The 24,906-nt window shown below is 44.1% G+C and overlaps 2 protein-coding genes across 2 annotated transcripts; one reads left to right on the top strand and one right to left on the bottom strand.

Moving 5' to 3' along the window:
- The first annotated feature begins 7,199 nt into the window (after positions 1 to 7,199).
- lft1 (lefty1) lies at positions 7,200 to 9,149 on the top strand. The gene is made up of 4 exons (XM_063496288.1): positions 7,200 to 7,464; positions 7,670 to 7,916; positions 8,045 to 8,284; positions 8,687 to 9,149. The coding sequence occupies exons 1-4, from the start codon at positions 7,200 to 7,202 to the stop codon at positions 9,006 to 9,008; spliced, it is 1,074 nt and encodes a 357-aa protein (XP_063352358.1). The 3' UTR covers positions 9,009 to 9,149.
- Positions 9,150 to 15,116: 5,967 nt separating this feature from the next.
- Positions 15,117 to 24,732, bottom strand: hnrnpub (heterogeneous nuclear ribonucleoprotein Ub). The gene is made up of 14 exons (XM_063494621.1): positions 24,137 to 24,732; positions 22,791 to 22,905; positions 20,925 to 21,004; positions 20,123 to 20,262; positions 19,907 to 20,006; positions 19,303 to 19,415; positions 18,816 to 19,079; positions 18,590 to 18,709; positions 18,371 to 18,499; positions 18,120 to 18,288; positions 17,723 to 18,004; positions 17,369 to 17,640; positions 17,161 to 17,274; positions 15,117 to 17,059 (listed from the first exon to the last, which is right to left on the bottom strand). Exons 1-14 carry the CDS (start codon positions 24,582 to 24,584, stop codon positions 17,009 to 17,011), a joined length of 2,397 nt encoding a protein of 798 aa, XP_063350691.1. The 5' UTR covers positions 24,585 to 24,732; the 3' UTR covers positions 15,117 to 17,008.
- Positions 24,733 to 24,906: the final 174 nt, after the last annotated feature.

Raw genomic sequence — 24,906 nt, 5'->3', positions numbered from 1 at the left:
AGATACAGTCCAGCCTGCGTCAATGCAACTGTGCCGAGTCCAGCTAGCTGTGACAGTGAGCCACCTCACACAGCCACATGCATCAAATATGACAGTCAGATTCCCCATAAACCATTATGCAATCTACCAAATGTGTCTTGCTTTTGCATTCACAGTCACACCTTAAATGTCGTGACACAAAAAGGGTCTGTGTGGCATGCTCTCGCTCCCTATTTGCATATAAACAGTGCATGGGGTTTCATGTAGTTCAGAGTCTGAACTGATCATTCCTTGTTTGGAAATGATCCCTTTGTAGTGCTTATCACTGCTCAAAGTGCACCCAGTAATCAATAACGGCCTAAGCGTCTGAATCTTTGGGGGAAGGGAGACGGAGAGAGAAGGAGAAGGTGTTTGAGGCCACACACCCCAACAAAGGGGAACATAAAACTTCCATACTTAAGAAAATAAATAATTCAGGGCCCCCTGACTGTAGAAGAAAGACACAAGATGTGATGAAGTAAGCGCACAACAACATACCATATAAGACGCAGTCACCTGATTAAAGGGAAATCAACTCTGATGTCATATTCTTGTACACAACACTTAAAAGTGCCCTCTTTTCACTTGTACTATTTTTTCAAACTATTTTCATTGTTTGAAAGCACAATGTGAATAAAGATTCTGATTCTGAACAGTAGCAGTGCAGTTTTAGTATACGTCTGAGTGCTTTTGTTATTAGATATAACACAATTCCTTGCAAAAACGCACAAGTGTTGTTGCTATATTTCCAACACACTTGATGTGTTTGATTCTGTTTGTCAGCCTGCACTGAGACTGCTGTGCCTTTGATTGAGTTTTCATTGTTGATTGTTTGGAGATGTTTATCACCCTTGTTGGATTGAACAGTTAACCAAGCCCATCAGAGAGCCAATCATCAGTCTGTTACTCTGCACAGCTTTGCACTCTTGGCCCTGTTTGGCTGTGAAAGGGAGTAGAACACACCACTGCATGAGACATTAAGCTTTCTGGCAATTTCCCACATGTAATAACCTTCACTTCCAGAAGGAGTGATGGTTGCTGAAACGGGTCTCGTGTGCCCGTGTGGATATTACATTACAATGTGGATCATGTGTGACTGAAGATTTTGTTCTGCTTTCATTTACAAGATCTGTGATCAGTACATTTCATGTTGAACACGTCCGTTTGCCATTTTATCGATGCATGTTCAATCTTCACAAGTAAGCACATTTTATCAGTAAAGTTCAAAAATACACAGCACCAAATGCTTCAGAACAGAGAGCAGCTCGACCATAAAAATGAAATGATGTGTGGTGAGAAAGCAGAAATAATGTGGCGTCTACTGAGATAATCCTGTCACAGGTCACTCTGAGATCTTCGCACAATCTTTTTGCCAAACCCAGTGAAACCAAGCGCCTTCAGTCTCTGTGCATTCACTGCATATACTGATGTGTATTTGTATTACAACAATTTAACGTGGAAAGATTGTTACTATTTCTCTTTCTAAAATTGTCACTCCCTGCACTGGTAGTTTAAAATGTGAACTCTCTGATGAACAGGATCTAATCAGTCTGATACGACACTCATTCCTCATTAATATCGTAAAAACGTGTTCGGTAGGTGAATTATGTTCATGTGTTCATGTAAAACGTCTATAGTTATTTTTAAATGCTTAAATTAAACGTATGCTTCTGTTCTTCAGCAGACTTGATTACATCAGAGTTTGTGTGACATGGGTCTTGAAAGTTCGTAGAAATGTGAAATCCTTCCTGGTCGACTACGGACTCTTTCAAATATGTCCTCGCATCAATCAGGTGTCATTTTGTCGTGAAAGAATTAATATCATGTAAAACAGTTGCTCACTACGTACAGTGCTTTACACATCTATTAGAACACCACCCGATGTAAGGTTTATGCAACACTTACTTGAAATCAGTGGTGCCATACATAGGGCCGGGGGCCAGAATCTGCCCGCCAAAGCCTCCAATCCGACTGGAGGGACGACTTTGGATGACTTTGATGGCGAGGATCGATTTTTTGACTTTAAACTGTGTTTTTATAACTTTTATTTGACTTTTTCTGCTGACAAAGATTCCTGCATGGCCATTCATGCTACACCAAAGTATTTAAGTAATGGATAAACAAATAAATGACAGACAACTTCCTGTTTTTCGCTGTGTACTATGGACACTTTGGGGGGGGAAAGAACATTTTCTGTGAATGAACAAAAACTATGTTATATAAATATGGGACAGTCTGTGCACTGAGCAGATCGTTTTCAGTGATTTTACACATCTTTCATGTAGAAAAACTGACGTGTGCTGTTGAAATTCTTTATGTTCTATGAACATATCTCTGGGATTAAATGTAGTTAAACGTCTTTAGAATCACAGAAAGGTTAGTTTGACTCCTCCAGCCCACTTCAGATCACTGTGGGTTATCTGTGGCCCTTGATGTAAAACGAGGGGTGGGCAATCTCAGTCCACGAGGGCCGGTGTCCCTGCAGGTTTTAGATCTCACCTTGGGTGACACCGGCCCTCGTGGACTGAGATTGCCCACCCCTGAGTTAGCATCTCTGCTCTAAAGTGTCAGAATGACCAAAGTCATTTCTGATATTTCTGTAATGGTTAATCGACCAGTGTGCGCAAGCTGTTAAATCAAAATGCTGTTTTTAATGCCAAAATACAATTATTGCTGTTATCCATGAATTTTCACATTTACTCTTAATAAAATAAAATAAATAAGGTCATTTTAAACAAGCGCTTGACAGATTTCTGAGATATTTTTCTTGTTTTTTGACAAGCAGTTTAATAAATTTGTTAAGCACTGCAAGTATCCTGTTAAAAGTCATGCACAATGAACAATTCAATTCAACTGTCATGTTCACCTCAGATCTCAGAAGTGGTCTAATTAGAATAGGACAAAACAATAAGTATAAGGGTAATAAAGAGATCTAACTGTACATTTATTCATATATTTATTTCCCCGATGATGCTATCAATCCAAGTGTCGATGTTGCCTTCCTGCTATCTATTTAACGTCATCATGATTATCGGATCTTTTGAACGTAGCACAGTGCAAATGGGGGTTTCGGGGTGGAAGTTTCCTTTAAAGCCTCTAGGCGCTTGCGCATGGCGCCCTCTGGTGTACAAACCGTTTCAGCACAGCTACTGAAAGCCACGAGCCTTTTTGTAAGTTGCACAACAGCGCTGTTGAATTTCTTGCGTGAGATTTTCCCTCATCGGGTTGTAGATTTTTAAATATTTCCTAGCCGAGGTTGGAGCCACGTACATTCATTGCTTCAGTCCATCACAACTCCAGCCTGTCGATGAATTAAAAGCCAATGAAAATATGTATTGATAGTCCTAATTAAACGTGTCTGATCCCATTTGTCTGCAGCGGGGTCAACGCGCATGTCTGCGCTGACTGATCCGTCATTAGCTGTGCGAAATGCAATTAAACCGTCCTGCGGTTAGTCGACATTGCGGAGGGCAATAACAGTATTGCCCCTGCACGAGTCTAGCGCTTCGTCTTTGTCACGGACTGATCGATGATTATTGGCAGCCAGCTCCACGGATTTAGATCCAGACGAGTCTGCGGGAGCTGAAAGAGAAGAGCTGGTGTGGACCATTAATGTGCAAACTAGTGCGGTTCATTTCTCCAAATATTTGACGTGGAGATAAGGCGGCAAGTAGCAGGCCGGGAAGTGATTGACAATGCTCGAGCGCATCATAATGGGGGCTTTTGCCGTGACCACCAACACAAGTTCAATATTGACTTTTTGGAGCATGCAGCAGCTCCGCCTTGTTCCCAGGGAGACGCGTAATAATGAGATGCTACAACATAATGCGCAAACCAAACTGCGCCTCTGCCCTCTTCCTGTATACGCATTCAAAGCAGAAACAGGGAGGTCTGATGCTGCGCAAATGGAATTGACCTATAAATTGGACTGCTTTTGAATGCAAATGGGTGGATACTAATTAACACCTGCGTTGTGGATTGAAGGAGCTCGTTCGGCCTTTGATTGAAAAGAAATGGCACCTATGAGTGTATGAGATGCAGCTTTGAACTAGGCAGCTCGTCTCTGAGCGGCATGGGAAGGAAGGAGGACTGAGAAATATCACACAAAGGCCATCTTAATTTCCCAAATTAGGGGTTGTAATGTGAGGCAGAGAGGACAGCAGAGGGCTGAGTATTTTAGGCTGTGGAGAGCAGGCACTTAGACTGGCATCTGGCTGGACTGGACAAGATTTGCTTGGAATTTACATGTCTGCTGACCACAGACAGTCTACAGGTTTGGACCTCACCTGTGGCTCTTTGTTATGGAGGATGCACTGATTATTATCATTAGCATACACTTTTGAGCAGCTTTATCCTTCCTTCGGTGTTTGAAGGAAAACAGAAGTAACAGTATACAACTGAGGCCATCAGTGTGCATGTACAACACCACTTTATTTTATTTTCAAGATCCCTGTAACAGGCTGTGATGAGTCATAACCCTACACTAAGAAAAAGATCCTAATAAACATGAATTACATTTTTTGATTAAAAAGCAACTGAAATAAAAAAAATACGAAGTCAAAGGTTTGTTTATTAAAATAATGAATTGTCGAGGAAACCATGCTTGGCATAAACTGAATGTATATTTGACCAGATTCCATTACATTTCTCATTTTTTCCAATGGCATGGAACATGTACAGGTACATGTAATCAAATTACTTTAAGTCAGCATTTTGGGCATACTTTTTATTTTTAATTTAATCCCAGCTGTAATCTTTGAAGAAAACAAGAAAGCATTTCATATTTTGGGAAACAAACAATTTCAAATAGTTTTTAAAGTGTGCCAGAGAAGCCAAATAAAAGATGTTACCCCTCTGTGGCTCAGATGGAGTCTAAGCTGCGTTCGGGTTAGTCGGGGTTACTTGTAATCCTCACTGAGACCTCAAAGAGTTAACAACATGTAGTTAGGGGTAATGGCTGAACATGGGCTCTTTAGACTGTTGATTAAAGCCTAATTAATGAGCGCTGTCTCATCGTTTAAATGAATAAAATGAACAAAGTGTCTGGTGACTAATGTTGTTTCCACTAATTGGGTTGTAAGAATGCCACAGACATCAAATGTCCCAACCAAAAATACAATATATATATACATAATAAATATTATGAAACCAAAGACTGACGTTGTTAGAATGAACTAAAATTAAGCGTGTTTCTTTTTTATTAAATAAACTGATTTTTTAGAGTTTAGAATAAAGCAAAAGAAAAACTAAATGAAGTGATATGGTGAACTTATAAAGCTAACTTTAATAAAATATCTGCTTATTGGGATTTTGGACATGTGCATGACCGTGCACATGTTTGTATTGTATCATTATACCACAGTGCCATTCTGAAGTTAGGAACTCTCACAGTGTGACAAATACCACACATACATATATAATAATGAAAAAAGTGCACAAAAAGAACATTTTTGAAGGATAAAACCAAATCAGAAGCAAACCGAACTGGCAACCTGAACTTCATCAAAATCAGAAACATAAACACAGGCGCACACTAACCCTGCCAAAGGCTTTAAAGCTGATTTACAACCAGCTGCAATGCAGAATCCCGACGCAGACGCACATTTTTAGTACAACTGAAATAAACAGGATGGATCACATCTATTTGTTACCCGCTTATTATACCTCTGCACACTTACACGTACTTTACCTTTGCACACATGGAACCACGCCGAGCCCGTTTCCAGCGTGTATGTTCGAGTAAATGCATTTCAAAGATTACAACACATGTGCACGGTGTCATGTGCTACTGGGGCTCTGCCACTAATTAATAATTTGTCTTTACTGGGCAGATGCAACCTCTCGAGCTGCTGCAAGCGGGTCTGGCAGTCATCTGTCATTTGCTCTTCCTGTGTGCTCCTTCAGTCTGTCTGACATCTCTAAGCAAACACAGCCAATACACAACCAGAGCCTGGAGCTTCTGGGCAGCCAGTGAGAGCAACCCTCTTCTAATGTTTGTGTGACAAAAAAGGCAAGGCAAATCCTCGCAATGGAATCAGATAATCACCAACTTGTGAAGAGCCTGCCCCAATCCACATCCACCCCCTGCCTCCCCCCACACACAGTCCCTTTCTCATACCAGCCCCTGGATTAACTGTCTGTTTGGCTAATAATTTTAATCTGCTGGAGTGGACCAAGAATGGGTTACAGGGGTCCAAATAAACATCTAATCCCGTAGCGTCCCCTCCTCCCTCGAGGCCCTGCACTCCTTCTCCATGGACCCCCCACCCACCCACTCCCTTGCTTGTTATAGACTCAAGGTGAACATGCTGCTTGGTTTTAGACTCAGTCTTTCACCCTTTTGCTGGATAAAATAGGTTCTGCAGCCATCCAGACAGAAGTTAAGCCCATCGTGTGACAAACTGCTGCCAGACTGGGCCCAGGCTGACATTGTCCAGTGGAATGTACACATCAGAGTGCAGTGTGTGTGTGTGTGTGTGTGTGTGTGTGCAGACAAGGGTGCTAAGGAGGAGAGGGCACTTCAGGTTCACAGGGTCAAGTAATGTCTGTCTGAGGAACATATGTAGCTGCATAGGACACACCGTGGGAGGACAGTATTCCAATTTAAGAGAAATTAGTGTCCAGATAAAGACAGCAACGGTCATTTATTCAACTTAACCAAAAAAGCTCTTCAGCACTTCAAATATGACAAGTTTGCTACAAATAAAACCCTTCTTCTCCACAGTGTTCTTCTTTTTAAGGGAAACATCACAGATTTCAAGTTTGGCTTTCAAAATCAAGTAAAAGCAAAATATAAGCACATAAAACACATAAAACAAAGATCACGTGATTGTCTTGTCACTTAAATACACAGCAAGAAACGGAATTTAAAAAAGATTCTCCTTCTGGTCACATCAAACATAACTGCGGTGAAATTACACCTCCGCAATACGGATGGCCCTCAAGTCTTAATTGTTGCTGTTTGAAGTATGGCCACTTAGATATCCTGTTTAGGATGGGGCTGTATTGTCGCACCTTTGTTCTGATAAGGGTCCCTGCCCCCATCGACAAAGTGCGAAAGACGGGGAGGACCCGTAACAATATAAGGGACCAGAGGAGTGTCAGAGGGACACACTCTGTATCTCCTGCGCTACTGTGCTGCCGTCTGTCACACTGAAGTTTCCTTCTCTCTCTCTTTCGTCATGGATTTCCTTCGGGCTTGTGTCCTTTTCGCCGCTCTCTTCGGTCTCGTTAAGGCTTTTACGCATCAGGATATGAAGGACGCACTGCTACAGAAGCTTGGGTTGGATGAAGTTCCTAGAATCCATAAAAGGGATGTGGAAAATCTGGTGATTCCGGCGCATATAAGAAATAAGTACATGACCATGCTGAAGATGCACCACAGCAGGAGGCGCAGATCTTTGCCCAGTCTTGCGGGCATCCTGAAAGGAATCCCCGGCAATGCAGGTAGGCACTTTTTAAATGTTTAACAAATGGAGCATGCAGATTCAAAAAAAGAAAAGAAAAAGATTTTGCTGTAGAGTATTTTACATGCATAATAGCTGTAACACCCAGTGCTCTTTTACGCACCAGTGTATATTCATGAAAAAGTCATTTTAATCTTCGCAAGAGGCGAAATTGACTAAAAAGCTGGAAACGGTTTGTGTTTTAGATATTTCCGGGGAGTACGTCTACTCTGACACCACTCGGCAACGCGTGATGTTCGACATGGAGGCGAGGATCCCGGATAATAGTGAGGTGACCATGGCCGAGCTGAAGCTCTACCAGCGGGCTTCCCACCACAAACGATTCACGGTGGAGAGGAAGAGCCACCGGCTCGTCAACAACGCCAGGGTCAGCATCTACTGGGTGGAGGCGCTGCCCAACGGATCCAACCGGACGTCGCTGGTAGATTCGCGGTAAGGGATCCGTTAAATGAGCCCCCCCCTCAATCAACTTGCTATCTTAATTAAAAGACAGCGGTATTCTCCTCCGCTAGTTATCAGTTGGAGCTCACTTTAATGAATTGCCCCCATCGCGTTTACAGGTTGATCCCCATTCACGAGACAGGCTGGAAGAGCTTTGATGTCACCCAGGCGGTGCACTATTGGTCCAAGACACAGCAGAAGACACCTATGCACCTGGAGGTGTGGATCGAGGGCGAGAGACCTGGCAGTTATGCGGCAGAGATGGCCAAGAGTGTCCGCTTTACCACCCAGGAGCAGACGGACAACACCTTGGGAAAGCCCGAGCTCGTCCTCTACACACTCAACCTCGAAGAGTACGGGTAAGGGCGCGAAATACAGGATATTGTGTCAGTGTGACAATTAACCCTGTGCTGTTTTTACCTGTCAGCATTTGCATTCGTTAATAGAACTGTTGTGTGGTGGCAAAGGGGCGTAGGTTTACAGATTCTCGTGCTTCAGAGAAATCTAGCAGCAAATTACAGACTGGCACTGAAGAACACCATATGCTCTCTATCATGAATGATCCATAGTGATATAACTGAAAACACAAATCAATCTATAAATTGACCACTACATAGCAAGCAGGGGTGTAGCTAAGAAATTTGGGGCCTTTGACAGCTTTTTGAGCACCTGATCCCACCCCAGCAACACAAATCAATTAAATCACATTACTGCTAATGCTAGCAGCTGTCAGCTAACTTTCCTTGTTTTTTCGTCCTCAGCTCTCGCGGTGACTGCGACAACCAAAACAAAGACACCTGCTGCAGAGAGGAGTACTTCATCAACTTCCGCGCACTGACATGGACACAGTACTGGATCATTGAGCCGGCTGGGTACCAGGCTTTCAGGTGCACCGGTGGCTGCAAGCAGCCCAAGCGCAACTTCGGGTACGGCGAGCGGCGGTGCACGGTGTCCGAGAGTGCGCCTTTACCCATCATGTACCTGGTGAAGAAAGGGGACTACACCGAGATAGAGGTGGCTGAATTTCCCAATATGATCGTAGAAAGGTGCGCGTGCACTGTGGACAACATCTCGATAGTATGAAGTCACGGGAAAGGCTCGTAAGAATCCAGACTGGGGGCGGGGATGTATTATGAGTACACGTGTGGTGTTGTTTTCAATGAAGTGTTGATATATTTAATGCACACCTAATACTTTATATTTAAAAGGACATTTACCCGGAGTTTCACACACACCGGGCAGTACTCCTGCCTAAACTCCACCTACAAGCACTTTGATATATTTTGTACATTTTGATATTGTTTTTCTCTTTTTTTATACTTGAATTTGTGTGAGCTGCGTTGAGTCATTCAAATTCTGTTTGATGTGTTATATTTTCCACCTGTAAATAATATGAATGAGTTTATGTTTAGAAAATTAAAATATTTTGTCTCACTTAAAGCTCCTGGTCGCTCCTCCTCCTCCCTGCTGTCGGGCACGTCTCTCTAGCTCCATTCACATTCATGATCACATTCAAATGTAGTTACATACAGCTGCCTGTGTCTTTGGCCTTGTTGTTTGCACTTATAGGAAGTTGTAATGCGGAGCAAATAATTTGCCTAATGACTTATAACACCTGTTACACTGAGGCCACACTGTCATGTAGGTCAAACGAGCTTTATTTGCAGTGGGAAGGAGCTACGTGGGTGCTTACAGAGAAACATGAAGTCTATTCACATTAAGCTAGAGCGGGCTCTTTGTGCGTTTACATCAGGCTTAGACTGGGCCAAACATTACTAATCAGAGCCAATAGCTAATGCACTGTTTGCTGTCTGACTGGGAGGTCTTGTCATTCGCTAATATGTTGCTGATGTGGGTAAACATGCTGCAAAGACAAGCAGCTGGCTGTCTGAGTGAATATCTATCACGCACCTCAGCAGGAAAAGAAAAGGAAGCACGGGTGGTACAGGGAAGAGACCAGAGTGTCAGAAAGACCACACATACTTCACATGTGCGTATAAACATGTTTAATGCCCCAGTAAGTTTTCATGTTTAATAGTACTTATGCAGTATCGGCCTTACCTCTGAGAAGGTTCTGTTATTCATTCAGTCTTTTTCTTGGCTGGATTACTCAGTCAGCAGTTATCGGGACATTTGGTGGTGCTTTATGATGTGCTCCTTCACCAATGGTGCCATTCTGCTGGAATTAAATGTCACTTTAAATGATGACATAACCACATTTACTTAAAAGTCCTTCCCAGTAGATACGGCGGTTGAATACGAGGATAACAATTCAACCTCTGACAGAAAAAAAAAAAAGATTCTGCAAGTAATTTTATATAGTGAGGAACTTTACAGGAAAGGAGACACGAATCACACTGCGAGTCATTTTAAGTCATTGTAAGCAGTGGTGGCTTAACCTTGCCTTTCACATTTACATACACGTGGATGGTGCATGTTTTCCTTTTATGTCATTAGCGCTGTGCGAAAAGTCCAAATCGGCCACACAACAATATATTAAAGTGAAAGAAGAAAAAGTGGAAGAAATTGTCTTGTTCTTAAGAAAATATCAGACATGAAGTCAGACCCATGATGGATGCAGGGTCTCACATTCTCGTGAGTCTGGGGGAGATTTTTTTCTTGCTGGAGGTTTGCAGTTTCTGACTGCTCGTGTTTTGCAGGTCGGGACAGATATTATGTCTTGCTTGCCATTTATTACAGATGTTGCCTACTTGTAATCACTAAGAAGCCGGGAAGACTTTGTCAGCACAAAGGTACATCCTACACTAAAACAGGAGCTTTTGGCCAGCACGGGTAAACTTTATGATTGGTGTAACCGGGGGTGGGGAACTCCAGGCCTCGAGGGCCGGTGTCCCGCAGGTTTTAGACGTGTCAGCTGATTTAATGGCTAAATGAGCTCCTCAACATGTGTTGAAGTTCTCCAGAGGCCTGATAATGACCTAATCATTTGATTCAATTCAAAGTATACTTAAACAAATATAAGACTGAAAAATGAATGAAATTATAAAAACGTGTGACAGCATGTCTGTTTCGTCTGCTTAGCCTGAGCTAAATGGTAACATTTGAAGCATTTTCTCTCCTCTGTAAAGCAACAAACCCACACGTGCTCTCATCCTACTGTGCAACTGAGCCTCAGGACGAGCTGCAACGCTGGAGCAAATCAGACAAAGCTTTTGTGGAGGAGTACAACACAACACACAACACTCCTTGATGTCTGCACTGCAAGGTACAAGTACCACGTGATGTCACGGAGGTGGTATCTGTACCTGTTCTGGCAAAGCATGTTGTTAATGCATATGCTGATCTTACATGATTTTCATTTCTCTTGTTTTTGCATACTTTTTTTAAAACAATATTTTCATTTTTTCCCATTTATATGAATCTGATGTTCAGATTTCTGCACTAAGTTGTTGAAAGTACCTCCAATATGAAGCAGGATTTTTTTTTACATTTTCAGCATGCATATTTGTTCAGTGCAAAAAACAAACAAACAGTTTTGTTGTTAAACAAAACCAGCAAAAGTTATGATCATCATATATGTTATGGAAATGCAAATAAAAAGTAAATTCTGTGTTAATAAGCAAAAAACTGTCTAGAAAATTCATTTCCAAATAAGGAATACATTTACTGTGTATGCCCAATGTGACATACACTACGGGTCCAGCGTTTTAGAACAGCCCAATTTTTCCAGTAATTTATTGCAGTTCAAGTCATTCAGTCCAGTGAACAGCCTGAAATGGTACAAAGGTAAGTGGTGAAACAGCACAGGTTTAAAACAAAGGTTACCCCCAAACTGAAACATAATGTCCATTTCAGAATGATACAAAAAGACCTTTTTCAGGGAACACAACATGGGTTAACTGTTTAAAGCTGCAGTAATGGAGGTTGATCAGGCCTTGAAAGCTGCTGCTACTAATTCCTACAGCTGCTCCAACCTTCCTGGATCACTTCCAGCCCCCTCTGTCTGCAGTGTCGGAGCACACTGTGGTACCAGACCCTCGACAGCATCAGCTGAACAGTATTGTACTGCAGAAAGTAGAGTGTTGCCACAGAAATGGTGAGAAAAAGGGAATTAACCAGAGAAGAGAGACAGACCATCACAGAAATGTAGGAAAGTCACAGTGTGAGTGAGTACAGTTTCCTTCAGCATCAAAGTCACTCAGAAACAAACTGTGACAGGAAGATGTCTGCAGAGCCAAAGACACACCTGAGTCAGAGTTTCTGAGAGCTAGCAGCCTGTGTGATAGGCGGCTCACTGCACAACAGCTTCAGGCACAGAGTAATAGTGGTCGTAGTAAGCAAGTCTCAGTTTCAGCTGTGAGGAGAGGACGAGCTGCAGCAAGAAAGCCAAGATGGCTTTCACTATTACTGCATACCTGTCAACTGTTATTTATGGTAGATAAGATTCATAACACATTTCTTGCAACAATATTAGCTAGATAGCCAACACTGGTTTTGTTTCAGGCACTTTTTGGTAAATGTGTTAAAAGTTGTCTTTGCTGCAGAATAAGTAGTTTTTGCAGTCATTGCATGTGTTCACAAAGTGAATGTTGTTAGCTTGACGGTCGTTTCCAGTTTTTCACTTTGAGAATACTGCTTTGCTAAAGCTCTCATTACAAACACCTACAAGCTGAACAAAACTGTTTTTAAGCTCAACATGGTCTGCACAAAACTGCCACAAAACTGCCAGTCAAGGATGTCATTTCTAGCAGGACAGTGGGTGCAAACATAAATCCAAAGGTAACCACTAAATTACACATATATATGTATATATATATATATATATATATATATGTGTATATATATATATATATATATATATATATATATATATATATATATATATATATATATATATATTTATTCTTAGGGTCAGTCCAGGCAGTGCACAGGTTGGTCAGTCTGGTCTTGCAGTCTCGGCTGACTGTTCTGTCTACCAGCAGCTGGTGTTTTGCGCCTCTGGTATTCTTGCCCATCCCTTTCTGTGCCCCGCTCATGTATTGACCCATGTGCCTGTTCATCTTAGCCGCTATGATGTCTGACAGGAGCTTCCACGTGGTGCTGAAGCAGGTTATTGGTCAGTAGTTGGAGGGGACCGGTCCCTTCTGGGGGTCCTTGAGGATCAGGACTGTCCAGCCTTCGGTTAGCCATTCTGGGTGTCTCTCATCGACTAGCAGCTGGTTCATTTGTGCTGCCAGATGCTCGTGGAGTGCAGTCAGCTTCTTCAGCCAGTTGGCGTGAACCATGTCGGGCCCTGGTGCTGTCCAACTCTTCATACTGGAGACCCTTTCTTGGATATCTGCCACTGTGATGGTTACTGGACCCTGTTCAGGGAGGTCGCTATGGTCTGCCCTCAGATCCACTAGCCACTGAGCATTGCCGTTATGGGTTGCGTCCTTCTCCCATATGCTCTTCCAGTATTGCTCCGTCTCCAGCCTTGGTGGTGCTGTTCTCTTATTGTTCCCTTGCCACTGAGAGTACACCTTGGCTGGTTCTGTGGAGAACAGCTGGTTTATTCTCCTGCCTTTGGTCTCTCTGGTGTACCTCCTCAAGCGGCTGGCCAAGGCTGTGAGTCTTTGCTTGGCAGTTTCCAAGGCCTTCATCAGGAACTCAATGGGGATGTGGCGTACAACACTAGAGGCAACCTTCAAGCCCATAGCACAAGTCACCATCAAGTGCGGGATCTACCAAGGAGATGCTCTGTCCCCACTGCTGTTCTGCATAGGCCTGAACCCCCTCAGTGAGATCAGTGACCAGACTGGCTACAGATACCGACTAAGGAATGGAGCAGTTGTCAGCCACCTCCTGTACATGGATGACATCAAGCTGTATGCCAAGAGTGAACGAGACATCGATTCACTGATCCACACCACCAGGATATACAGCAATGACATCGGAATGTCGTTCGGGCTGGAGAAGTGTAGTCACAACTACCAAGTACCTGCAGAGGGTCAGGCAAGTCCTGAGGAGTCAGCTGAACGGGAAGAACAAGATCCGGGCCATCAACACCTACGCCCTGCCCGTGATCAGGTACCCTGCTGGGGTAATAGGCTGGCTGAAGGAGGAGATAGAAGCCACTGACATCAAGACAAGGAAGCTCCTGACCATGCACGGAGGGTTTCACCCTGAGGCTGTACGCTAAGCGGAAGGAAGGAGGCCGGGGACTGGTGAGTGTCAGCACCACGGTCCAGGATGAGACAACGAACATTCACGAATACATTACGAAGATGGCCCCAACCGACCGCGTGCTCAGTGAATACCTGACAGACAAAATGGTGGTGGCTAACCAACCGGACATAGTGGTGGTAGACAAGCAGAAGAAGATGGCCGTAGAGATCGATGTAGCGGTTCCCAGTGACAGCAACATCAGAAAGAAGGAACACGAGAAGCTGGAGAAATACCAAGGGCTCAGAGAAGAGCTGGAGAAGATGTGGAGGGTGAAGTAAGTCAGGTTTATTTATTAAGTGCTTTTCGTAGACAGGCAGTCACAAAGCGCTGTACACAAAGGTCAAAATAAAGAAAACATTAAGTAATAAAATAGACAATATAAAGTGTTGATTAACAGAAGGCCTGTTTAAACAATAAAGTTTGTAACTGCTTTTTTAAAGGATTCCACAGAGTCAACCAAACGTAGTTATGGTGGTAAACTGTTCCACAGCCTTGGTGCCACAGACTGAAAGGCTCCGCCCCCTTTCCTCTTCAGTCATGTACGGGGAACAACCAACCAACTCTGAGCCTGTGAGCGAAGACAACGAGCAGCAGTGAATTTTTTAAAACAAATTCTAAAATCTATTGGGAGCCAATGTAAAGAATATAAAACGTGAGTAATGTGAGCTCGCTTGCTAGAACGTGTTAGTAGCCTGGCCGCTGTGGTTTGTATAGCTTGGAGGCGAGAAAGAGATGATTTGTCCAAGCTGGTAAACAAGGCATTACAATAATCTGAGGTAACGGTGGTCCCAGTGGCTCCAGCAGATCCCGGGAACAACATCGGAGATCTCTGTCCAGAAGAGCGCAGTCCTAGGAACAGCTGAGATACTGCAGGACCCTGAAGCTCCCAGGCCTCTGATAGAGGACCCGAGCTTGAAGGATAGACCGCCCACAGGGCGAGCGGGGATTTTTTTTCTTTTATCTCTAAAGAAAAGCATGGAAAGATTTTACAGGAACTGTAACAAAACACACGATCACTGCATCCCAGCTTCTTTAACTTTAATAGAGACAAAAAAAAAAATACAATCCCAATTTTTCAAACACAAATATTAAAAACTGTCAGATAGAAAAGACAACAAATCTGAAAAAGCCTCAGAGCTTTTGCACTGTTGGTTTAATAAAAGACCTGATATACAACCTGCAACACAAAGCGATAAAAATATAGTGTCTGTTGTATTATAGATTATACCGTAAACCCAAAGCTTGCATTCTGCTAGATTTTATGTATCCAGTATAATAAAAAAAGGTCACAAACTCTCCAGACATTTAAATAGTTCATCACACAGCAGTACGCGGCAAACTAATACTTTCTTTATCACAACACATTTATTAATTCATGAACATTCGTGCATGGCTGAATTAGTGATGCATTTAGTATTTACATGTTTATTAAATAAGACGGGCAAACGAAAACAAAATCTAAAGAAAGAAACTGTTGGATTGATCAGATCTAGTGTAACTTTAAAAAAGTCAATCTAGTGTCAAACATGAGCTGGGTGCCAGGTTTACGTGGAGCTGCCGTTATTGCTGGGCCACACAGTCACCAACACAAACACCAGAGCATTAAAAAAAAAAACAAACCCAAAACGACGCCGTCAGTGTTTGAAAGGTCGGTACGGGCGGTTGGTTATCAAACTGTGTAGCCCTTTCTAGGTTTGCTGGTGAAAATGAGCAATCCGGCCTCCTTTTAAAAACCACTTTCTGTGCTAAACTGGCATCATCAAAATTGAAAGAGCGAGGTTTACACGAATCACCAGTACAAGGAAGAAAAGGGAAGTCGTTACCGTGGAGACGTTTATAACTGGTCAGTGCTCGGCGTTTCTCAGAAGTCTACTGCACTAAAAGGAACCGTTAATCAAGACAATCTAGGAAACAAACAATCTCCTGAGAATGAAGCGACGTCAGTGCTCTAATTTTGATTTTTTTTTTAAAAAAAAGACCTTAAAAAGCATAATGTATGACCAAAATGGCTTACTTCTATCCTTAAAAATGGCTTGGCCAAAACACGTTTTCAAATTAAAAGTACTGAATAGCTGAAGGACCGGAAACAACATATCAAAGACAAGACACTTGAGGTTATTTATTAACTAATGAGGTGTTTAGCAGGGCTGATAGCAAACCAGGCCACGGCCCGTTCAAAGGTCATTTACACACCTTTGAACCAAATCAAAAATCACAAGCCGAGAAGAATGTAAAAAACCCAACGATGTGTTTATTGTAGCTCTATGGAGTTTATGTTACAGGATTGATAGTGGGAACAAAAAGAAAAGCTGTAATTTCACTGCTTCAGTCTGGCTGTTTGACAGTGGACTCTAAAGACATGTACAGTCTAACCAGCTATCAGCGCTTCCTGTAAAGAAGCCAAAGTTCCATTCAAATCATCACCGTTCCTTAAACCTTTATGCAAACTACGCATTAAAAAAAAATATTTACAATTTGTAATACAAAAAGAAAAACAAAACAAAACCACAGCACAGATAAAATGCACAACCCTGAAAAAAGAAAATCTCTTCAAAGCCTGCTGGGCTGACTAATCGTTTCTGGTTCCTGAAATTACAAACATCGTTTTTAAAAGCATTTAAAAAGGTGGAGGAGGGTAAAATATACAACAACAACAAAAGATGGCTGAATGAGGATGAACCCACACTGTGTACATCTGTGTGACGATATATAAAGCTTCAGTTACAGTCATGCTGCCTGGTCTCCTGATGGAATGTCGTCGCTCCGTTTAGCTTTAGTCTCGTTATCAGTCGTGAGTTTTACGATCATTAGTAAAAGTGGGTTCTAAAGGAAAGTAAGCAAACGTTGGAGTGGATGATGTTCCGTGGCTAGCGGTGGATCCCAGTGTCGCCCACCAGTCCGTTAGAACAAATGTCTCAGTAATATCCAGGCTGGTACTGCTGGCTCCAAGGCTTCTGGTTCCAGAACTGCACAGAACAGAACTTCACATTAACACCATCATTTCACTTTGATCATTCCCATAATTTATGTGTAACAGCTACAAAACGGCAGATTGACAAACACTGACCCCTTGCTGCCAGCTGTGGTTGAAGGCCTGGGCTTTATCCATGCCGTTCCTGTTGCCTCCATAGTTGCTGTTCTTGTTGCCAAAGTTGCCGCGCCCCCCCCCTCTCTGCTGAAACTGTGCAGGAAAAACAAAGAAAAAAAAAAGTTGATTATGCATCAACGGATGTCAGAGGAGCAATAATTTGATTAGGAGTCATTTTGAAACCAACCTGATGGGGGTGACCCCTGTTTCCACCACGACCCATGCTAGCTCCGCCTCCTCTGCTCATGTTCCCTCTGTTCACTGGACCGCCTCTGCTCATGGGTCCTCCTCTGTGTCCCATGTTGCCCCTCATCGGGCCGCCCCTGGGGGATCCACCCAGGCTAGGAATGGGGCCGCCACCACGGTTAAAGTTTCCACGATTGGGGAATCCTCCTCTGAAGGCTGGGGGCGGCAGAAAGCCGCGAGGAGGACGGTTGAAACCCCCGCGAGGCCCGGGAGCTGCAGACAGACCAGGGTAAAGGTAAGCTTGAGCATCAACTGTGCTGTTAAGGAGCATTCATTTTCCACCCATCAATCCCACCTCCTCTGAAGTTGCCTCTGTTCTGGAAGCCTCCACGGCTGCCACCTCTCTGCCCAGGTCCGCCACCACGGGCAAACTGGTTTTTGCCTCCACGTCCAGCACCGCGCTGTCCACCGCGCTGTTTAGGCGTCGTGCTCCCCTGGTTGGGCTTTTTCTCGGCAGGCAGAGCCGTCTTGCTTTCCTCTTTGTACTGCTCCAGGAGCTTGGCAGCATCATCTTTCTGCAGCTCGGCATAGATGACCTCATTGAAGCTCTCGCCCTCCTCGGGTAGAGAGAAGAAGCCTGTAATGGAACGGAAACGATCAGGGATTCAATAAGAGAAACAGCACCCAGGAATAGCTTCTGTCCAAGTGTGTGATGGACTGTAACAGGGTAAAGACAACGTTAATGCTTTTACCTTTCATTTTGAGTAAAGCATGCTCAGGCACTTCCTTGCCATCAGTCTCAACTTTCTTCTGGACTCTCTGCTTGTAGTCTTCATCAGACGGGCAGACGACGACAGCCTTGCGTTGGAAGCCTGCGAACAAACACATCTTCCTCTTCTGGCCCGGAGCAGACAGGTTGGTCTGCAAAGACAAAGAAGAGGCTTATTTGATCAATCTATCATCAAATACATGGTTGTGACCACACTCAGCAAGAGCCACTTACATGGTCCAGGATGTAGTTCCTCTTCTTGCGAGCAGCAATCTCAATGAATTTTCCCAAGAAGAGCGGTGCACGCTGGGAAATGGCGGTCAACTTCGTGATGTCCTTGGACTGACGCTTCATGCTGCCAATCTGCATGAAAGAAGAAAAGAGCATTTTTCTACCAACAGGGAGAAGCAGCAACTATTTCTGGGACGCTGTAACGTTGGTCTGAGTACTGACCATCATCTTTTCCACAATCGTGTCACTGCCCAGGATGTAGTACTTCCCAGGGTTCTCTTGGATATGCTTATTCACCCACGTGGTCTTCCCTGAGCCCGGCAGACCAACCATGACTATGATCTGGACAACGAGAGAAAATTGAGATCACTATATGGAGAACTTCAATACCGCAGCGTTGCACTTTTGCATTCATGAATGAGAAATGCTCCAAAACTCTTATACTCACCTCACAGTCAGCCTTGGTCTGCGGCCCTTTGAGTGCACGGACTCGATCACTGACAGCAATCTGCTGCAGGAAGCTGTAGCCCTGCGGCTGGGGGAAATATGGCGTCTCCAGCTGGCCAAAGTTGAACTCCACAGCGCAGTTGCGGCAGATGACGTGGGGGAAAAGGGCCTGGCCGTTCAGGGAGTCCTTGCCGACTTGGAAAGCGACAGCTGGCTCACCTCCGTTCTTGGAGTAGGACAGCACCACCTCCTCACCTTCAAAGTCCTGCATGAATAGAGCAACACTCCAGCTTTTGTGTGTAACAAAAACACATTTATTTGCCTCAGCAGAAAGGGAAAAAGACAAACGTGTCAAACTAATACTCTCATGATTCTGTTTAACTCTCTTTGCCTCTTCCATACGTTACTATTCTTCCAGTTTATCTGCACACAAAGGGGGAAATTAAAAACAAACAACACCAGCAGCAGCAATCAATCTCATATCTTACAATAAGACAGCAGATGACATCATTCTCCTCGTAGGTCTCTCCAAACTCCTCGGTCACACAGTTGGTGGTTTTCTTGGCTTTTCCGGAGTAGGCATAGGAATGCTCTTCCTCACCTAAACACATGACATAACACTTCTGGATTAAGACACAGAGTGGAGCTGGTGTGTGAATCATTTGTGCTGGCACTAGGCCACGCAGCGCTGCTGTGACGCAGCCAGAGCTGAAGCCATTTTGTACAAACATGTCATGAAGCCAACTGGCCACCAGAGGGACCCCTAGAGACACGCCTCGTTTGGCCGACCTTCATGCAAATGGATACACCCAGTACAGTTAGGTTTGTTTGTGTTTTAATACAAGGTTCACCATCTGATGGGCTGAACTGATGTAAATGTTTAACCCAGCGGTATTCAGCCTGTATGAGTCACAGCAAATAGCTGCTGGCACAGTCTTTTAAATATACAGAGGCCAAAACATTAAAGCACATCAGTACATCCAGTGATCCTGGGAATGCATTGTGCCATGAGTAAAATGGAAAGTTACAGCTGGCTCCACCAACACTGAGTCAGTGTGGTGTTTACAGAGTTGTGGCAAGCATTGCACTGACCCAGCAGCAGCGTGCCCGTTTCCAGGGACCATCCGACTTGGACGTCATGAATCTCCATGTTCTTGCTGGAAATATGCTTCACTGGAATCTTCTCAGTGATCTGCACACACAGAAAAGCATTACCACTCGTTTCCACTGACCTCACTGAGACTAGTGTGCCTTCAGCACATACAGCCATTCAGAGATTTGTGCAAGATGTGAGCATCATTACCGTACCTTCATCTCAAAGCAGGCTTTGCCTTTGTTCACACCGTATGTAGCCTTTCCCCCGGACCACAGGTAAGCAAAGCTCTCCATCGTGAGAGATGAGGCGCTGTAGCGGTCCCGTGACACCTTAAAGTGCAGGTCAGAGTTGTCTAAACGGGCAGAAAAAGTACAAATTGAGACATGACTCTTGGACAAGACTGTACACATTTGTACATCCCGAGGATGGAGGGACTGGTCAGCTAGATCACCTCTGCTGCCTTCATTAGTAGGTAGCAGAAAAACTAGTCAGGTAAAGTGAATACTCATTTTACTAACCACACTGCTGTTGGTTAACTCAACATCTGGGGAGGAAAAACCCAAAACGTTTTGATGACTACACCAGCACTGATGTACAGGTCGTGTTTCAGGAGAATACTGCGAATACTACAACCACCACGGAGAAGACAACTGGCCCATTAGACGGGTTCCTATTAACCAGGCACTTTTATAAGACTTTAGGAAATGAACACTGGCATATGGGCCGTGCCAGCGTTACCTGGCAACGCCACAACTCAGAGCAACGCGTAAGAAAGCTGAGACGGCTTGTGCCTACCATGTTATGCACGATTCAGTTATGTTGAAAATGTGACATTGAAGTTAATCATCAAATATAATGCAATACTTTGAAAACACACGTCTACATTTGTCCATTAGAACATGCTTTTCTGAATTCTGAAGCCGTTTTCCAGGAATGTTTCTAAGGAGTCATTTACAGAAGGAAGCTGACAAGTCTAAAAAAAGAAAACATCCTGTACAAAAGTAGCAAACATACAGCTATCCAGGCAGACTTTTGTGTCATCATTATCTTCGTCTTCTTCCTCCAACGGGGGAACAGGTGACTTGGACGAGGCACTGAAAACAGATACCAAGAGTCAGTATAAGAAGGTTTGCGTCACTTTAACTGCATGGAAAATATAGATGCCTTGGGTACCACTTGGTGAAGAATATTTTAGGTAGACAGAAGAGAAGAAACAGAGGGGAAGCCAAATAACTGAGCAAGCCTCCAGACTTTCTGGATGTTGGCTGTATTGTAGGCCTCAGCAGACACTTACCTTGCAGAATCCAGCGAAATCTAAAATGTGAAAGATACACAGAGAGAAGCACGTCCACCTGTTCTAGTATGCAAGGCTATGTGAGAGTCACAGTGATAAACTACAAGCAGACCTCTCCACTGTCAGATAAGTGCGTGTTTGTGCCTCCAGAACTGATATGGGGCAAGTTATATTTAACCTCCCGTGTGGACTTCTAGATGAAAAGGTCACCACTAACTTTTGACTGTGTCGCTAAGCAGAATACATTGTAAGCATGTTTTAAGAGAAATCAGTGTAGTCAAAACTACAGCAACTTACCAACTCTGTAGTTCAGGAATCTCTAAATATTAAGGATGATGCTTTAGCATCACTTCACCTGACATCATCCAACTATGGTGCAACTCCTAATCATTTAGGAGAAGGAAACCACTGCAGGGCTCATCACTCCTTTCTTATCTACACCTCGATGTGTCACAACTGTCCCCAAAGAGCCCAGAATGCCGTACAAACAGCTGCCGTGGGGAGATTTACGGTGCTGGTGGACAACACAGTGCCTGAGGTGGAACTTGTTGTCGTCTACATAGAGCTAAGCTCTGAAGGTTTAACTGGGGGTGAAAAGGCAAACACTGGACATTTGGAAAAAAATGGACCCTTGCACTAAAGTAGTTGGCTGTTCAGGGAAAAGTGATGGAGCAGCAATACTTCGGTGTGCTAATAGTTCTGCCGCCCTGGCCTAAACATTCATGACGAGGGTTCTCCCAAAATAATAATTTTTAAAAAGTTATTCCATTATATGCCTGTTGATCCTTAGTGCATCGACATCGCAATGAAAACAAAACACTGACCAAGATACACACACACACCCCATGCATGATGTCACCTAGCAGGGGTAGAAAGAGAACCTTTCAAATGCACACACACCCACACCATGAAAACACAGACACACACACAGGACATGATACATGAGACAGAAATAGCATTTCGACATCATACAACCAGTGAAATAAAAAACAAAACGAAAAAAGAAAAAAGAATAGACCATTGCGAGGCGTAACGATGGACGGTCAATAGCGAGCTTCTCCGTGGACGTTCCAAACAGACGTTGGAGGCTTTCTTTCTTTTTTCTTTTTGCTACCCTGCGGCAGTGGACCCCTTCTTCCACAAATCCGAGCTAGTTTCTCCCCACCCACCCACCCATCCACTGAAAATTGCACATCTGCTACGTTCCTCTGGGTTCCCCTTTGAGCAGCCTTGTTTCACCTTGGGGACACAACAGGCTTTCCAAAACAGTACTTGGCATAAGGAACAGGTGTGAGAATTCATAGAGACTTGATAGATGCACTTCTGCTACAGAATGCAGTCGATTAAAGAAACAGTGTGAGTGGGCACTGTAAAAAGGTAAATGGTAAGGTTCTTTAAGTAGTCAGGGATGACCCTCAAAGCATGTGTGTGAAAATAATGTTACAAGTAGTATAATACTTGAAAAAAATGAGGGTTTTCCTCTTGCTAGTTATGTGCATTGGCACTTAAAGCCAATACAATTCAACAAAGCTATAGATGGCGCTTCAGGGATGCTGAAGGCCATTTTCGCTCTGTCCCATCCTTACCAGCTGTATTTGTTCTCTTCAATAAATTCAAAGTAGCCCCTTCCATGTTCCTCCCGGCGTCTCTTAACACCCTTCTTATTCTTCTGATCAGCATTCGTGTCTTTGTCCGCATCCCCTTTGAAAATAGAACAAAGATATAGAATGAGGTGCTCCTTTTTCTGGGAGAGAGAGGTCGGACTGGCAGTGGGGTTCTGGCCCACAAAGCCCGTTCATTAGTTACATTGTGTGTCGACCATTATCATTTGTATTAAGGTTACTTGGAGGCAACACCTCATCGTTACACTTAAAACAAGACAATCATACTGTGGAAACTGTAACAGCTTTGAAAGACCAGGTAGTAATTACAATATAAGCTGGCCCGTATAAACATTGTGAATGGGGCTGGATAAACAAGTCTCTAATAAGTGTTACTATCCTGCAGTAAAGGGCTTAAAAGATACTGCTTTTGATACAAATCTATTTCATTAAAAGGAGGGCAAATCTACTGCTGCCAGGGACAAATGCATCATGCAGGGAAACGGGAAAGCCTACTTAGACCTTGATTTACACCCCCCTCCCCGAGACATTGCACTGAATTGCCTAGATTCATAATTTCTATGACCATCCAACACTATCTATAAAAACCACGAAAAAAAAAAAAAACTACCCACGTCCTACCTAAACAAGCAGTGCGGCGCCCTTCTTTTTCTCAGCACATCTTGGGATTAGCTAATTCAGATGTTCCCGGCAACCTTTAAAGGCAAACGCCCACGACCCTAAAACACGATGTCAGTACAATTAAGGCGGAAAGGGTGGCAAGACAGCCCACTGCAGTGGCCATTTCTAACATTGTGTTTTCACGTCAATCCATTCTAAAATGGGATGTGAAAGCAAATGTTCTCCAACGCCCCCAGCTGGAACAACGGGAACCTCTGAATTAGCTAACCGGTTGAACAGCTAGTTGGCGCTGCACAACAGACACAAAGAAACTGACGCTAGCTGGCAAGCTAACACGCTAACCAAACCGAAACTTAAATCCAGACTAAGCTAAATTCGGTAGCAGATTTCTTAATAGAGCCGCTTTAGTAATTTTAGTCGACGTCTCTCAATGTGACGCTAAAGGTCTCTTTAGTAGGCTGGACTGTGGCTACTTAAGGTCACGACACGACTGCTAACCAAGCTGCAGACCGGTGCTAACGCTGGCTAGCTTAGTAGTGAGGTCACGCTCTCTCTCTCTCTCTCAACATGGACGCTCTGCTGTGCGGCAGCGCATTCAAATTTAATCATTTCCTCACCGCTAGCGCTTTCTCAAAAAAACCCGACACATCCAACCAGCCGCATTTACATAAGCGATTCTGTCGACTCACCCTCGGCAGCCTGCTCTCCCGGCTCACCGTCTTCCGTATCTATTTTCTCCATGTCGTCCACGTCTCCCTTGAGCATGGGGTCCATCTCATCGTCCTCGTCTCCTTCCTCTTCTCCCTCGCCCATTTCTTCGTCCACGGCAACGCCATTGCCGTCGCCCCCACTCTCCGGCTCTTCCTCCTCGTTGGCCTCCATGCTTTCTTCAATGGGGCCTTCTCCCTCCCCCTCTCCTTCTTCCTCCTCTGCCATACCCTCTTGGTCGGCGGCCTGCTCGAAACCGTCATCCGCCTCAGCTGCCTGCTCCTGCGGAGAAGCGAGGGCCTCCTCGTCCAGCGCGGCCTGCAGGCGGTCCATCAGCTCGGCCTTCAGCCCCTTGTCCGAAAGATTACGCTTTTTCAGCTCGTCTTTGAGCTCGTTAACTTTAAGCTTTTTGACGTTAATTGTGCTCATGGTGAATGTTTGACGGCGAACGCGCTAAAATAAGACGGGAAATAAATAAATGGACGCCCTTTGTTAACGGATGTAGCTCAAAACTGCGCCAAACGGCACCCGCTGTACAACCAATCCTTTGCCGGCACAGAGCTGCGCGAGCCTGCTGTGTGGGGGAGGAGTCGTCTCCTACCGTAACTGCCCAGAGAGAGGCGCAGCTTGGTTATGTAGCCTGTGGCCATCTGTCACTGCAGCTAAACGTTCCTTTCAGAAACCATTGTTGTGTCAGAACACCGGGACAGATAGTACACGAAAAGATGGTTCCAGTAAAGAGCGCGAACGT

This window comes from Pelmatolapia mariae, linkage group LG15 (genome assembly GCF_036321145.2).
Source record: "Pelmatolapia mariae isolate MD_Pm_ZW linkage group LG15, Pm_UMD_F_2, whole genome shotgun sequence".
NCBI classification, from domain to species: Eukaryota; Metazoa; Chordata; class Actinopteri; order Cichliformes; family Cichlidae; genus Pelmatolapia; species Pelmatolapia mariae.
This window is presented reverse-complemented; position numbering and strand designations above follow the sequence as displayed.

Bases quoted from the DNA above. Each gene is read 5' to 3' on its own strand.
- hnrnpub (XM_063494621.1), bottom strand. From the start codon at position 24,584: ATGAGCACAATTAACGTCAAAAAGCTTAAAGTTAACGAGCTCAAAGAC. The intron at 20,007-20,122 runs GTACGGTAATGA...CTGTGTGTGCAG, and splicing joins AAGCCTGCTTTGAGATGAAG to ATCACTGAGAAGATTCCAGT. The intron at 17,641-17,722 runs GTGGGATTGATG...GTCTGTCTGCAG, and splicing joins CAGAGGCAACTTCAGAGGAG to CTCCCGGGCCTCGCGGGGGT.
- lft1 (XM_063496288.1), top strand. From the start codon at position 7,200: ATGGATTTCCTTCGGGCTTGTGTCCTTTTCGCCGCTCTCTTCGGTCTC. The intron at 7,465-7,669 runs GTAGGCACTTTT...TTTGTGTTTTAG, and splicing joins AGGAATCCCCGGCAATGCAG to ATATTTCCGGGGAGTACGTC. The intron at 7,917-8,044 runs GTAAGGGATCCG...TCGCGTTTACAG, and splicing joins ACGTCGCTGGTAGATTCGCG to GTTGATCCCCATTCACGAGA.